A 15,838-nucleotide genomic window follows, 5' to 3' on the forward strand; every position below is an offset into this window, starting at 1 on the left:
ATTTCAGCTGGTGTAAAATGCCTGACAAACTCCTTTTTTGCAGGGGATTGCAGTTCCTTCCAAATTTACAATTCTATGATTCCTACACCTGCAGAAGGAAGCACCCCCCTCCTGCTGCTCCCACCCCATCCATGTCTCTGCATGGGCTGCAGCTGTGAATCTCCCCAGGCCAAGTCATCCGCCAGCTCCCTCCTGGTGGTGCCCTTGCTTTCTTCTGGCTTCATTAATTTGGAATAATGACCCAAAGTTCTGTCCTGTCCCATGACGCAGTTCTGAAGATCCACTTCATGTTAAGAGGAGAGGGGAGAGGAAGCAGACTTTTGTCCTCCTATTTCTGGCTAGGATAAAACAGCTCTTGCAACAGGGCCAGGGGGCACTCATGCCGTGTTTTTAAACCTCCCCAAAGGGCTAGAAACTGGTGGGGTCTTTTTGTTTTTTAATGAGGAAACGGATGCTCTTGGGATGGCCACACCTCCTCTTCAGAGTTTTCTGCAGGGTTTGGTAGAGCTTGTCATTCAGAGTTTGGGGCCACTGCCTGAGTCTGAACTGCCCGTGACCTCCCCCCTTTCTCCCCCCCCCCAGGGTGCTGATTGGGAACCCTCTCCAGTGCACCTGCCGCCTCCGGTGGCTGCAGGTGTGGCAGGAGAGCAGGCAGGCCGAGTCCTTGGGCAACCAGTCCCTTCACTGTGTGGCAGAGGGCGAGAAGGTGATCCCTGTGGCTAACATGACCATTGCAGGCTGTGGTGAGTGAGTAGGGAGCTATGTGGGGCCCTCTCTGCCATCTCCCATGGCCCCTGTTTTGTGCCACATCTGGGGGCCCATCTGAGCCACCAGGCAGCTTCCTCCGTGGGGCAGGATGTTGCTGGCCAGAGCCTGCCTTCAGCCACCTCTGCTCTGTCCCTTCTCTTGGGGCAGAATTCCCGAGGGTCTGGATTGAGTACAACCAGGAGCCCCTGGGAGAGGGAGAGAGCGTCACCCTGACCTGCAATTTCACTGGAGAGCCAAGGCCAGATGTGCGCTGGTTGCTGCCGAACGTCTGGATGGACCTTCCTCCCCGCATCACCCAGGCAAGTACCAACCTGGATAGGCAAGTGGCCTTGTCCCCAGAGGCCACCATGTGCCAGGGAGGAGAACAGGAATTGGGGCTAAACAGGCAAAGTCCAGTCCATGACTGACTGACCTCCTCTAGGAAGCTGATTATCCCTCAGTCACTCCAAGCTTTATAGCAGGGCTTGGAGGGCGGGTACTGGGGGGGGGGGCTGTAGTGTGTGACCAGCCTTTCTCTATCCAACTTCATTGGTTCAGCCACATGTTCAATGTGAGCATCTCATCTGTCCATGCAGAAGTCTGAGTCTGAACTCCAGCTGCAGATCTGGAAAGTCTCCTCTGATTTCAACCTCCAGAATATCACCTGCCAGGCAGAGAATGAAGCTGGACTTGCAGAGGACGTGGCCCAGCTGAATGTGACGTGTAAGAGAGTTCATCTGTCTCCTGCAGCCTTCTTGGTCTTTTCCCTCTGGGAGGGGCCTCCCTCCCAGGCTGAGTGGGTGTCCAGCACCAGCTGCCCTTCCAGGGGAGGGGGCTGGGGGCTCTAGGGCCATTTCTCGGGTGCATCCAGCCAGCCTGGAGAAGGGCCTGCTGGTTTGAGGGCCCCTTTGAAACTCAAAGGGCTATTTCTGGCTGCAGGGGTCTGACAGAGAATCGGCTCCTAGGGCAGGGTACGTGTGGCCACCTTGAAACATGCAGCAGAATGAGGTGCCTCTCTTGTTTCAGGCTAAGTCTTGGAGGGGAGTGACTTTTTAAAATGTTCCCCTACATGAAAAGCTCTTTGCAATTGGAGAAAGCAGACATAAGAATGTTATGGGGCTCTTGCAGGGAGCTTCATGCAAATGAGAGGTCAAAATAAATAAATGATATGGTCTGGGAGGCGCGCACGCACACACACACACACACACACACACACACAGTGTAACAATCCTTTTTTTAAAAAAAAATCAAGAACAAAACAAAAATACAAAACATAAAAATGTCACTGGGCTGATCCCATAATTCTGGCTTAACTCTTCATCCAGCAATTAGATCTGGGTTTAAGGGGCTTCCAGGTGGGAGGGATCCAGGGATCCTGCTCATACAGACACAGAAATGTTGCCAGCACCCAAAGTTCTCTCCCCCTCCATCCCCATTCAATCCAATATGTGCTGTTGCTGTGGCTTCCAATCCCCACGCACGAGGCCTGGTTGACAGGCCATTTGCAATATTAAGCCCCCTGACTGGAAGCCCCTCCCCCCGGGGTCCCAGGAGAGGAGATGGGCACAGTGGCTGCTCCCACCTCAGAGGCTCTGGCTCCCCCCCCCCGCTGTCTCCCCAGTTCCTGCCGTGGTTGTTGAGGTGGGCTCCGTCCTGCGACAGTTCCACAAGGACTGCATCCCCTTCATTGTGAACGGCAACCCCAAACCCCACATCTGGTGGCAGCTGGACGGCGAAGCCCTGCATGAGAATGACTTCATGTACACCAAGTTCTTCCCCGAGGAGAAGAACACCACAAAGGTCCACGGGTGCCTGACCTTCGACAACCCCACACACGTCTCCAATGGCAACTACACACTGCTGGTGCGCAACGAGCTGGGCAACCACTCCTGCACCACCTACCAGCACTTCATGGACCCCCCTGGGGTGGGCATTCGTCCAGAGGATCCCATTCCTGGTACGGGGCTCTCTCCTGTGAGGTGACCCCAAAGCTTGCCTTAAAACCAGAGGAGGAGGAGGAGGAGGTGGAAGGGCCTGCTGTGCAGCTGAAGTCGGCTCCTGGCTGCTGCACTGGCTTTGGAGAAAAGATCCCTCTTTTGGTTTGGATGGGGGAAATGGGGCAGGAACACCCATGGCGGGCATGGGGCTCAGCCACACCAGCTCCCTCACTCCTCAACTGTGCTTGTGGGTCACCAAGGGGTGGGGTATCTGCAACTGTGGCCTCCAGAGGCTAACTGGGCTCTCCCTCCTCTTATTTCTTTTTACTGCTGCCTTAGTCTCCCTATCGCCAGTGGGTGAGTATTTGGGAAAAATGTGCAGGTCCCTTTGCAACAGGGCTGGGGGGAGAAGGGGGCCACAGAACACCCTAGATGGTGGGGGGGGGGGAAAGACACCTACCTCAGCATGAGAAATGAGCCACTGAGCTGCAGCTTTGGAGTTCAGGAGCTGCAAAACTGTCTTTGTGCCTTGTCTCGTCCATCTTAGCCAGGGGGCATCTGTGCCAGGAGAGGCAGACCCCAAGGAGGCCCCTGACAGATGTGGGGCCATCTGGGTTGCATCCTGGAGGCCTCCATGTGAAGTCTGAGCGAACGGCGTAACCTCCCTCTCCCGGTTCTTCTTCTGCCCCCAGGAAAAGGTGACATGAACAGCACTGAGCGTGGAGGGCCAGTGGAGACTCCCGAGGAGCACACCATTGGGGTGAGGCCTGGGGACCAGCTGTGTGGGGCGAGTGGGCACAGGTCTGGGCTTACATAAGTGATGGTGGAGCCATGGCTAAAGAGCGGCCCGTCCAGCTTTGCCAGTTGGGCACATGGATCTCACCCAGGGCTTCATATGCGCCAAGCAGGCCGGGTGGGGACCTGCGCAGCCGAGAACATTTGAGCTGATGTTAAAGGAAGGCATGCCTTTGAGCATGTGCAAAGCGACAACAAAGGAGGCCACAGGCAGGAGTTCCTGGACACAGGACGGAAATTGCCTGGCTCTGGTGTGCTGCCAGCTCTGCCTGCTCCTTTGGGCCTTGAAGCCAGACGGCCACTGAAGGGCTTTTTCGCAGCTCCTCACATGACCCACTGGCAGGGAGAGGGCTGCTCGTGCACCCGGTTTCCTGCACCTGGTTGGCCACTGTGGTTGGGTGGACCCTTTGGCTTTTCTGGGGTACTGATGGTTCCCTTGTTCCTCCTCCAGATCTCGGTGGCCGTGGTCCTGGCAGTCTGTGCCTGCCTCTTCCTCTCCATCATGCTGATCATCCTCAACAAGTGTGGGCAGCACTCCAAGTTTGGAATTAACCGTAAGCCCCCCTCAGCCCTCCTCCTGCTCGGCCTCTGAGGTGTGGGTGCCTCCCTCCTCTCCACCCTCTTTGCCAGCTGCTAACGGGACCAGGGGTCTTGCTCAGCACCCAAACAAAAGGCTTCCATTGTGCCAGTGGAGCCAGGAGGACAGGGGCGGTTCTCCTTCCTCTGCGTGACCTGCCTGCCTGTGGCTCCTGTGGCTGGTGTCAGGAGGGCTCACAGTGGGGAAGCTCTAGGGAGCTGTATTGTAAGCACAGGACCAACACCTGCTTTCCTTTGGTGCTTTTGGGAAGCCCATGAGAAATGCTTGAAGAGACAGAAGCCCCCTCCCTCCCTCCCTCTGCTTATTGTCCTGCAACTGGAGCTCAAAAGATAGACTATCTCTGAAGCTGGAGGTTCCATTGAGCTATTGTGGCTAAATAGATACTAATCAGAGCCCTGACCTTTGTTATACCAACACCTGCTCTCTGGAAGGACAGGAGGAAGCAGGAGCAACCAAGTCCCGGGGCGGCTGGATGTTCCCCCACCACTTTCCATGAGAAGCTGTGCTTCACCCCCAACTTTGGCCTCTCTGAGATTTCATTGTGGACCTTTCCCAACCACGCAGTCTGCAGTGGCTACCTCCACCCTTTCTTGGCCAACTAAATTATTGTGCTGCGGGGAGCAAGGGAGCTGCACCCCGCTTGAAGGAATGGAAGGTGGTGGAGGCTGAGCTGGTTCCCTCCATCTCCTCCCCCATTTCATTAGCCTTCCTCTCCCTCCCCCTTCAGGCAGGCATCAGCTGCTAATTCACTGCTGGAATTGATTCAGGCTGTAAATGGGTTTGATCTGCCTGGATCACCCCCAGGGGGGCAGGAATGGCAGCAGGGAGGGGTGGGGAGAGGGGGGGCAGAGAAGCAGACACTTGTTGTTGTGCAGCCAGATGTCACAGCAGCAGCAGCAGCAGGGGCAGCTCAAAGCCCCCGCCCAGTTGGACTGGCTAGGTGGATGAGCCTGTGCCTACTGAACTGAGGGTGGGCTGCAAGACCAGCCTCTTCACTGTGCCCCACCCCCACTGCAGTGCCCCCAGAGGGAGAGGGCTGCATTCAGACCACTGGGGTTCGTGTGAGTTTCTGGGTGCTGGTGAAGTGAGCACTGGCTGAAAGTGCCCCCCCCCCCGATTCACCCTCAGCATCTTTATTTTTTGCTGCAGGGCTGCCTGGTCTGGTAGTGTGGCAGCAAAAAAAGGAAAAAAGGCACCTAGACATTTTGTTTTGATGCCCACAACCTAGGTCCCACGGGTCACATGGATCCTAGCATTCCTACCCCAGTTTCTAACACTGGCCATGGGGGGCAGCTTACAAGTGGGGAGAGCTGACAGAGAGTCAGATGCCAGAGAGACCTGCAGGGTCTTTCTAGGAAGAAAAGCTGGAACTCCATGGTAGGTCCCAAGCTCAATGCCTGCTGGCTTCCCTGCTTGCTGTGGGTCATTGTCAAGAATGCAGAGCAGGATGGAGCCCAGTGGCTTCCTATTGCTCCTTTCTGTGGGGTGGATCTGGTCCCCTATCCTGGAAGAGGAGGCTGCCTCTTTGCACATGTCATTTGGTTGACTCTCCAGACTTTTCTCTGCCTTTGGAGCCCCCCCCCATCCCTGCCAACTCCCCAGCCACCAGCCCTATAGATCTCGAGTCACTTTCTCTCCCCACCTCCTCCCACTCCTGCCAGGCTCCTGCAGCCAGGCATCCTTGCCCTGACGTTGATGAAGATGCATGGGGGGGAAGGCTTGCTGGTTATGGACCCTCTCACGGTAATTACTGGAGGCTTAAACGCTCCGGTTACTGCTCCCTTGCCAATGCCTCCCACTCAGAGCAGCGAAGGGAGGGGGGAGCAGGAGGGGCTCCTGCTCCTTTTGCCGCCTTGCCTTGAGCATTTCGTGGGCCCGCAGAAGCTGACTACCATCAGGCTAAAAGCATCCAGGAGGCAGGGAGCTTCCCTGGCCAAGAGGCCTTGTGTGAAGGCCCCCCCCCCCATGTGCCTTGGTCCCTGGCCTAGGGCTGGAGGGCAGAGGGAGAGGCCTCACTGGTTCCCCCAGGGGGATTTGCTGGGCAAGGTGAGCTCTATCCCAGCACTGATTCCACAGGGAAGACAACTTCCTGCCTGACCTCAGTTGTTACTCTAAAATTTATTGAGCCCCCACCCCTCCACAAGGGAATTTATGGGCATGCCAAAAGCTTTTTTTATTTTGCTTCTTCTGTGGCACTTGGGATGGTGGGATAAAACTCTGTGTGCGCATAGCAATTTTCAGCACAGGAGACCTTCCTCCCCAGGTAGGCAAGCTCATTGTTTTTCCAGGCAGAGAGCTGGGGTTTTGAACACCCCACCCCATCTGGCCTGCCCTGGGGCGGAAGGTGCTTGTGTCAGAGTCTCATGGCTTCCATCTCACAGGGTCAGCTGTGTTGGCGCAAGAGGATGACCTGGCCATATCCCTGCAGTTCATGAACTGGGGCAGCAGCCCCCTTTCCTCTGCGGAGAGCAAGCTGGACGTCCTCAAGACCAACTTCATCGAGAACCCCCAGTACTTCTGCAATGCCTGTGAGTGCCTGGATTGCCCCATGGATGGAGCAATTCTTCTGCGGGGGTGGGGCCTTTCATGTGGGTATTTCAATGCATAGGCAGATTTTGCTGGAAAGGGGTGGGCCAGTGTGGCAATGGAGCGTGTCTAGGATAGGGGAGGGGGCGGCAATGTAAGCCCAGCGGGAGCTGCGGATGTACCCCCAAAGTCCCACTGCAAAGGGATTTAGCCGGTGGAACAAATAGCAGGGCATCCTCATGCCCCCCCCTTTGACCCTTTAGATGGCAGGCAGCCCTGTCTGCTCTGTCATCCTCTCCTGTGCTAGTATCTGAGAGCCAGGCCATGGGGCGGGTTAGCCAAGGTGGGATCCTCAGGAGCTCTGCATACCCCATGAGAGTTTCTCTCAGCCTCCCACTTTGGACTCAGAGCTCCCTTTCTCCTCCGCACAGGTGTCCACCACATCAAGCGCAGGGACATCGTCCTGAAGTGGGAGCTGGGAGAGGGAGCCTTTGGCAAAGTCTTCCTGGCTGAGTGCTACAACCTCAGCTCTGTTCAGGAGAAGATGCTGGTGGCCGTCAAGGTGAGGCGAATGGACCCCTGTCAAGGCAGGCGAGGGTGGCAGTTCTCCCTAAATTCAGGGCAGGTTTTCCAAAGTGTTTGTCCAGTTCCCATGAACTTCAAGCTGGGGTTCCCACCAGCTAAATTGTTCAGGCCTGTGCATCTCTGCCTCTAGAGATGGTTGTGTCCTCCACTCCCTCCGGCACTGTGCCCTTCCTGCCCTTGCAGCAGAGCCTCCTCTTGCTGCTGCTCCTGTAATGAACCCAGCTCACCTTCCTTCCCCAGACCCTGAAGGAAGCCACAGAGAACGCCCGCCTGGACTTCCAGCGTGAAGCAGAGCTGCTGACAGTCCTGCAGCATGAGCACATCGTCAAGTTCTACGGGGTCTGCACGGACGGGGAGCCCCTCGTCATGGTCTTTGAGTACATGAAACACGGAGACCTCAACCGCTTCCTCAGGTTGGCTGACTGCAGGGAGGGAGCACTGGGCTGGCAAGGCCAGAGGGAGGGGGCCAGACCCTGCTGGACGTGGTGGCAGCTTCTGTGTTCTTGTTTATTACTTATACCCCGTCCATCTGGCTTGGTTTCCCCAGCCTTTTTGTTTAGAGCACAAGTTTCCAATGCCCATCAGCAATACTTCTTTCTTTCTTTTTGGCAACATACAATTTAGGAACAAAACAAACCCATAAAATGTAAGAAGGCAACATGAGCCCAAACTCAAACACTGGTTAAAACAACATTGAAATGAAGCCACTAGCTCCTGATGTCTAAAAGCCACTAGGATGTGTCTACAGCTAATCCAGAATGCAGCAGCCAGACTGGTGACTGGGAACGGCCGCCGAGACCATATAACACCGGTCTTGAAAGACCTACATTGGCTCCCAGTACGTTTCCGAGCACAATTCAAAGTGTTGGTGCTGACCTTGAAAGCCCTAAGCGGCCTTGGTCCAGTATACCCGAAGGAGCGTCTCCACCTCCATTGTTCTACCCGGACACTGAGGTCCAGCACCGAGGGCCTTCTGGCGGTTCCCTCACTGCGAGAAGCCAAGTTACAGGGAACCAGGCAGAGGGCCTTCTCGGTGGTGGCGCCCTCCCCGTGGAACGCCCTCCCACCAGATGTCAAAGAGAACAACAACTACCAGACTTTTAGTAGACATCTGAAGGCAGCCCTGTTTAGGGAAGCTTTTAATGTTTGATGTATCACAGTATTTTAATATTCTTTTGGAAGCCGCCCAGAGTGGCTGGGGAAACCCAGCCAGATGGGCGGGGTATAAATAATAAATTATTATTATATTATTATTTAAAACCAGGAAGACTGGGAAATGAGAAAGTTTTTCATCCGGCATAAGAAAGACCACAATGTGGGCCCCTCATGGTGGGGCAGGGGCAGCTGATAACTGGCACCACCACTGAGTAGGCGCTCCCTACAGGAGCTCCCTGCCTCCCCTTATGGGGGACGTGTCTCTGCAGATGGTCTTATGGACCAGGCAGGTCTATGGAAGCACCAACATTTTGAGATGGGCCCAGAAATAGGCTGGAATGCAGTGCAAATGGCCAAGCACACATGCAATAGGGTGATATATTGGTGCCCTTTTTGAGACCTGGCCATTTTTCAGCATTCTGTAGCAGTCCTTCAGCCCACACAGGTCAGGGTGTCCTGGACATGCCAGCTCTGTCTGCCCCTCTCTCTTGGTTCAGCACAAAAGGTGCCTTAGGCTGAGGGAGGGAGAGAAGCTGCCAGGCGCCTGGGCTGCAATACACCCCAGGCATGGGCACTGGATGCGAGCACACAGGATCGTATCCAGCCAAGTCCTGCTCACTGCAGGCCTAGAAATCAACAGGCTGAAATTATCCGCAGCCACTGATTTCAATGTGTTTGCTCAGTGCAGGACTCTGGAGGCAACCAGGGCAGCAGGATCCACAGGGGCACCAGATCCCAATGTGGATCTTTATTGCCCCGTTGTTCCTGATGTAGATATTCCCGCACTCCTTCTTTCCTGGCATGGAGGGAGATGCCATTTGGTGGTTTGCCTCAGGTGCCAAAATGTCTTGGGCCGTCCCCAGCAGCAACAACCCAGTGTCTCTCTCTTGCACAAGTGTGCACACTCCCTCACAGTCCAGGATCCAGTGTCCATGGATGAGCCAAGAGCTTAAATAACCCACAGACCCCCCCCCCAGCTGGTGAGCCAGAAGCTTGTGCAATGTGGACAGTTGCCTGAGCTTTGCAGCAGCTGCCCCAAGGATGCTGGACGCGCAGTCCAGCTTTGCCACCTTTGCTCCAGGTGCACCTTGCACAGAGACTGGCACCTGCGTGGTGTGCACCTAGACTGGGCAGAGGTGCCTCTCCTCCCAGACGCCCCTGCAAAAGAGACTTTCCTTCCCTCTTCCTTTCGTTGTTGTTGCACTGAAATGTCCCAGCCTGATCCTCTTCTCAGAGCCACCCCCACCTCCCCGAATGCCGCCTCCCGCTCCCCCTCCCCCACTCCATTACTGCAGCAGCAGCTTAGACGTCCCCCTCCCCCAGCTAATGCAATCTTCCCTTGCAATATTGATTAGATTAGCTGTCTGAGAGGCTCAAATTGAGGGGGATTGGCCATCAGCTGGAATAAGCAGAGTCTCTTTCGATTGGCCCCCCAGGTATTGCCAATAGACAGGAGCTGCCAACGGCCCCGATTAGCATCCCCAGGACAGGCTCAGAGACGCACGGATGGGGCGCTTATGGTTATGAGACTTGGCATTAATGGCTGCGCTTTACGGGAGACCTGGGCTTCTCGCCGCAGCCACTTCACCTGCCATTGTCTGCCAGGCTTAGCATCGAGTGAGGAAAGGGCAAGACCACCTTGGGGTGTGGGGATCAACCCTCTTTAAGGGAGCCCTGCCCTCCACCTTCATGCCCAGCCCCTGGTGGGCTTCCCGGGGGGGGGGGGCTCCTGGCTGGCTAGTGGCTGGGGAACAAGGAGCTGGGAGAGGGGCCCCTTTTGGTCTGGTCTCCTCCTCTCCAGGGTGAGCGTGACCCTCCTGGCGCACAGGGGGACCCATTTGCCACCCTCTTGCCCACCTCCCATTCTCTCCAGGCTCACCAAGGGCCCATTTGCACAGGCAGCAGGTGCAGCCACACGCTGGAGAGTAAGGCGCTTAACGGAAATGCTGGCAACTTCACCTGGCGGCCTTTGGTCACTTCAGACATGTAGCCCACAAGCCAGGAAACTAAACTGAGGTTCACGTTTAGTGCTGTACAACCAAATCTGCATTGAGGAATGAACTCTGTGCATGCCCCATGTCCAAGCAGCCACTAAGGTTCTACCCGGTGTGGGTGTGGGTGTGATCCACTGCCTTGGCATTTGACCCTCCTTCCCTGCAGGTCCCACGGACCTGATGCCAAGATCCTGGACAATGGGAACGGACAGTCCTTTGGCCAGCTGAACCTTGGCCAGATGCTGCAGGTGGCCACTCAGATCGCCTCCGGGATGGTCTACTTGGCCTCCCTGCACTTTGTCCACCGGGACCTGGCAACGCGGAACTGCCTGGTGGGCCACAACCTGGTGGTGAAGATTGGGGACTTTGGCATGTCCAGGGACATCTACAGCACCGACTACTACCGGGTAAGTGCAGAAGGGAAACGGTCTCTGAGGGCCAGGCACCCGCCCTCTGCAGCCTTTGCCAGAGTCTCCTCTGCCAGGCAGGGGCCCTTCTGTTCCAGATCCTGCCGCTTTGTCTTCCTCCTCCTCTGACTTGCATCCTCGGCTCCCACTCTGCAAATCCCTCCCTTCCACCCCCTCTTCTCTTAGGAGGCCCCTGCAGAGAGGCTGTTCCTCTGCCTGAGGTCTCCCCAGCAGCAGCAGCAGCAGCCTCAGTGGGGTCATGGCTCATCCACTCTGGCGAAGATAGTGAAGGCCAGAGCTCGCCAGCAGGAAACACACACACATGGTTTTCTTCCTGGCTGGCTCAAGTTGGTCCCCTCCTGCGGGGCTCCCAGGGGCTCCTGACCACTTTTCCCTCAAGGGCTCTGAAGGGATTCACCTCCCTGACAGGCCGGGAGTCCAAAGGGGCCACTCCCAATTATCTTTTTCCCTTTTAGCTTCTGCCCTGGACCCCTATTCATTTTTAATGGGGCCTACAATGGAAAAAACCTTGGAGCACTTAGCCGGTGGAAAGATGGGAGGCCTGGCAGGCAGGGAGGGGAGCTGCCATTAAACGGTTAATTAAAAGCGGGGTGGAGTGGGGGGAGAAGAGCAGTTGTGGGGAAAGTCTGAGCAGGAAGCAGACTGGAAAGTTCCTGGCTTCCCAATGCCTGGAGAGGCTTCCCCTTAAGTGCTCTTACAGGAACTCTCCCAAGTCGGGACTGAGTGTTTGAGACCGGACCTCTCCGCAAAGGCCGGGCCCAGTACGGACTCCTGGCTGCAGGGGAGGGAGGGTTCTCCACCATCCATTTGCAAGGAAGTTGGGAGGCTCTTCCCGCAGGTGAGGTCCATGGTGGACCTAGGAGGGGATCTCTCTCCTTTGGCTATCCAGAAAGAGCTGCCTGCCTGGAAGTAGCCAGCCCAACGGTTCAGCAAAGTGAGACAACTACCTACCTCAAGCAGCTGGCTCTGGCAACCCCTCCTTGGCTGCTGCTCCTCTTAAGCCCCCCAGCCATTGCCTTCTGCGGAAGGGGGCTACATGCGCCTCACAGCCTGCCCTGCCCCATCTCCCACAAGCTAGACGGCTGCCTCAGGCACAGCGGAAGATGCTACGCTGCTACCATTCCTGGAGCTCAGGCTCACCTGCCTGTCCAGCCAGTTTCTGGATGCAGAATAGGGGAGGGGGTGGCCATCTTGTCCTTTGCTCAGGTAGACCAGGGGCTTGGCCTGGCCCTTCGAGAGAGCTGACAGTTGGCATTGCACCTGGCGGATGATGGCCTGCCTGCTTTCTGCTCCAGACTTCTGCTAAGATACAATGGATTGGATGGGGCGGGGGGCTCACTTGTGCCTTCCTCACAGTCCCAGTTCCTCCTCTTCATCCTCAACATCCCCCTTTCATTTTCTCCCTCCTGCTGACCCTCTGCCCATTTTGCCTCCTGCACAGGTTGGGGGCCGCACAATGCTGCCCATCCGCTGGATGCCCCCAGAGAGCATCCTGTACCGGAAATTCACCACAGAGAGTGACATCTGGAGCTTCGGGGTGGTCCTCTGGGAGATTTTCACCTATGGGAAGCAGCCCTGGTACCAGCTGTCCAACACGGAGGTAAAGGGTGGGGCGGAGGGAGAGTCATGCAGGCAGAGAGAGCTGTGTGTGTGTGTGTGTGTGTGTGTGTGTGTGTGTGTGTGTGGAGCTAGCCTCATCTTTTCAAAGATGCTTTTCAAGGACAGAGGTGTTGGATGGATTTAGATGAGTAGGAGAGGATATTTTATTTAGTAATTATCCTCCCTCATTTGTGTGCAAATGCAAATATCTATTTCAGCAGAGTTAAAAATCACCATCTGTATGTAGCTTATCTCTAGAAGCTATTAGGACAAGGTTGCATAACTTTCTAGAACAATTATGATATCCAAGCATGCTTTTGGCAGACTTGGATTATCTTCTCTCTGTTTTATGTTTCCCTTTTAACAAAGAAATCACTCCCAGGTGGTTTAGCAAACAAGAAAAATACAAAGTTTACTCACATCAAATGCCAGGATTCAACAGATACAGTGATAAAAAATTAGGCAGACGATAATCCTTGAATCCATAGTCCAGTTCAAAAGGAAGATTGGTGTCTGGAGGAGAGCAAAATGCAGTTAGGAAAAAGTGTACAGTATAGGGAACCATGGTCTTTTCCCCACCACCAGCTTTGCAGTTATGACATCATAGAGTCCCCTCTATACAGGTTCTGAAACTCCGTAGTGCCATTGCCCTGTTTGTGACTGTCTAGCAATCATGCATTTGTGATTTCAGCTGCACTCCCTCCCATAAGAGGGAAGGAGGAATGTGTGTCTCCTCCCTGCCAGCCCTGTGAGCCACCTCTGAAATCTGAGGAAGCCAAAACACAGCACACAGGTCAGGCTAGGAAGACCCACAGATTAATTCAGGTCCAGAGGATTTCAAGCATATTGGTAAACCTGGAAGCCTTTTAGGAGAGCTAACAGCCCATCTCCCACCCACCGCAACAGTCTCACTTGGGCACCCAGTTGAAGTTCCAACGGCCTTCAGTGGGGCGTCCTAATTTGCCCATCTGTGGGCATTGGCTGAGCAAGCGGAGAAGTTCCTTTCATTTTGGACAGGAAGAAATGGAGGCAGAGCCCAGCCAGAGCAGAGAAGGCAGTCATGTCTCTCTCAGGGGCAAATGCCTGAGTTTCACCCTCCATCTCTCCCCCTTCTCTCCCCCCCCCCACCCCCAGGCTATTGAATGCATCACCCAGGGGCGTGAGCTGGAGAGGCCCCGGACGTGCCCCTCGGAGGTCTACGACATCATGCAGAGCTGCTGGCAGAGAGAGCCGCAGCAGCGGCAGAGCATGAAGGACATCCACAGCCAGCTGCAGACCCTGGTCAAGGCACCCCCTGTCTACCTGGATGTCCTCAGCTAAGGCTGGGGCGGGGCGGGAGGCGCGTGAAGGAGGGAGAGGTGGGCAGGCGGGTGCCAGCCTCTCTGCACCTCCCCAGTGCCCACCAAGAGTTGCACGCCATGAACCCTGGAGACCCCGCTGCCATGGCTGGCTGCTGGATGGTGCTGGTGAAAGCTCTCCCCGTGCCCCCCCCAGCACCTCTATACCTGGCAGAGGAGCGAAAGGCAAGGCAGCAGGTTCCCCATCCACTAAAAGGGTCTCTTTCTTTGGGGGTCCCTAAAATGCCTGCAGAAGCCAAGAGGTGGAGCTGCGTTTTCCTCTGGAGGCTGATATCCCTTTCAGGCTTTTGCTCTGACAGACAACAAGATGCCCAGCTTGAAGGATGGGCACATGGGAGGCACCAGCTCCCGCTCTGTGTTGGGAGAAGGAGGATGGCTCAGGCCTGGTGTCTCCTGGGACTGGACCTCCCAACCGCTTCCCTCCCTCGACTCACACCAGGATGACAAAGGGGGGGGCTGTATGTATTCCACAACATGTTGGGGCTGGGATGGGGGAAGAAACTGTGCTGCTGCTGCTAAGAAATAGCTTGTTTATTGTCCTAAGCGTTAGATTTTCATTATAAAAATAGCTTGTGGGGGTGGGGGTAAGTGGGGCCCCTGGGATTTAAAAAGCTTCATGAAGTGGGGTGTGTTTCCTGAGATGTGGGGGGCAGAGGAGGGGCTTCCCAGTTAGGGGGTTAGAGACCAAGCCAGGGGGGAAGGAAGGCCAAGTCCTGCCTGCTGGTCTCTTGCTTGATTCTGAATTCTGAACCATCTGGGGCTGAAGCCAGACTCTTCTCAAGTGGGGCTCTTGGAGGTCCCAGGCCTCCTTCCTCAGTTGGGGGGCTCCCTGCAGGTGAGCCGCTAAAGAGAGGCAAGCAGAGGAGGAGACGGAAGATGGAGAGCTGAGCAGGGCCTCATCCATCCAGGGCGTGAGCGACTCTGGGGAGCAAGCCTGAGCCCCAGCCTGCCATTTCACTCCCCAGAGACACAATGCAAGACAATTGCCTCCTTGTGTCAAGGGGGGGGGGCTTGCCCTAACCCCTCCCCCAGCTAACCAGATTTCAGTCTGGATTCGTACCAGGGCTATTGATTCGGCCCATGGGTCTCTTCTGGGAGACCCATGCCCATCTGGCACCAGGGAGGTTGGCACTTTGGGACCCAGCTTGCTTCATGGTTTCCCTGGGCTGCATCCATGTGCTGAGGCCCCCGCTAGGGTGCTAGTGGCCTTTCCCCTCGACTGGACCCCTCCCCACTCAGCCCGGCTTGCGCAAGTCCAGCGCAGGCTGTGGCCCTTCGTCTGTGGGCAGGGGAGCCTCTCCCTCTCGGAAGGCTGCCTGTCACATTCTGAAGCAGATGCTGAGAATATACTGTGCTAAATAATGAAATAAAGTCTCCTGTCTGACTGACTCAAAGCCCTCGGGCCAGACGTGTCTTTCTTCTGAGTTGCTCGCTATGCTTCCTCGGCCGCTGGCCTGCGCATCTCCAGGCTGCCGGAGTCTGCACAATGCACAATATGTGGGTGTTAAGAGGGGGCTGCCCACTTGGCTGTGTGTGTGTCTCTTTGCCTTCCTCCTTGCCCTTCAGTCGCACTCTCCACCATCTTCTTCCACATCGCTTATTTGCACGACACATTTCCCTGGTCGAATTCATGCTCAAGGCAGCTTGCAATATGAGAAGATTTGCATCCTTACAAAGATAAATCTTGCACTACATAACTTTTTGGTTAACCTAAGATAGTAGCTTTGGATGAGGACTTATGTTATCCAGGTGGCAAGAGGGAAAAAGGGAAAAGGTTATGAAATTATATCAAAAGTAGTCATAAGCAATAAATAAAAATTTATAAAAATGTACATAACAAAATTAAGTCATATGTAAGTCATAGTCGGGACACGGGTGGCGCTGTGGGTTAAACCACAGAGCCTAGGACTTGCCAATCAGAAGGTCGGCAGTTCGAATCCCCGTGACGGGGTGAGCTCCCGTTGCTCGGTCCCTGCTCCTGCCAACTTAGCAGTTGGAAAGCACGTCGAAATGCAAGTAGATAAATAGGTACCGCTCCAGCGGGAAGGTAAATGGCGTTTCCGTGCACTGCTCTGGTTCACCAGAAGCGGCTTAGTCCTGTTGGCCACATGACCCG

The 15,838-nt window shown here is 55.4% G+C and overlaps 1 protein-coding gene across 2 annotated transcripts in view; it reads left to right on the plus strand.

The window, feature by feature from the left end:
* Nucleotides 1-15,116, plus strand: part of NTRK1 (neurotrophic receptor tyrosine kinase 1) — a 33,459-nt gene extending 18,343 nt beyond the window's left edge. The window contains exons 5-17 of one of the 2 annotated variants that reach the window (XM_082204004.1): nucleotides 583-743; nucleotides 916-1,067; nucleotides 1,344-1,470; nucleotides 2,369-2,704; nucleotides 3,024-3,041; nucleotides 3,377-3,444; nucleotides 3,931-4,033; nucleotides 6,459-6,605; nucleotides 7,035-7,165; nucleotides 7,429-7,601; nucleotides 10,504-10,744; nucleotides 12,207-12,365; nucleotides 13,499-15,116. In XM_082204004.1, coding sequence (XP_082060130.1) covers nucleotides 583-743; nucleotides 916-1,067; nucleotides 1,344-1,470; nucleotides 2,369-2,704; nucleotides 3,024-3,041; nucleotides 3,377-3,444; nucleotides 3,931-4,033; nucleotides 6,459-6,605; nucleotides 7,035-7,165; nucleotides 7,429-7,601; nucleotides 10,504-10,744; nucleotides 12,207-12,365; nucleotides 13,499-13,684 — 2,002 coding nt within the window. In that variant the 3' untranslated portion in view covers nucleotides 13,685-15,116. The remainder of the gene's footprint in view (nucleotides 1-582; nucleotides 744-915; nucleotides 1,068-1,343; nucleotides 1,471-2,368; nucleotides 2,705-3,023; nucleotides 3,042-3,376; nucleotides 3,445-3,930; nucleotides 4,034-6,458; nucleotides 6,606-7,034; nucleotides 7,166-7,428; nucleotides 7,602-10,503; nucleotides 10,745-12,206; nucleotides 12,366-13,498) is intronic. The other variant, XM_082204005.1, reaches the window with a different exon arrangement.
* The last annotated feature ends 722 nt before the right edge of the window (nucleotides 15,117-15,838 follow it).

This window comes from Podarcis vaucheri (assembly GCF_965113315.1).
Source record: "Podarcis vaucheri genome assembly, chromosome: 16".
Taxonomy (NCBI): domain Eukaryota; kingdom Metazoa; phylum Chordata; class Lepidosauria; order Squamata; family Lacertidae; genus Podarcis; species Podarcis vaucheri.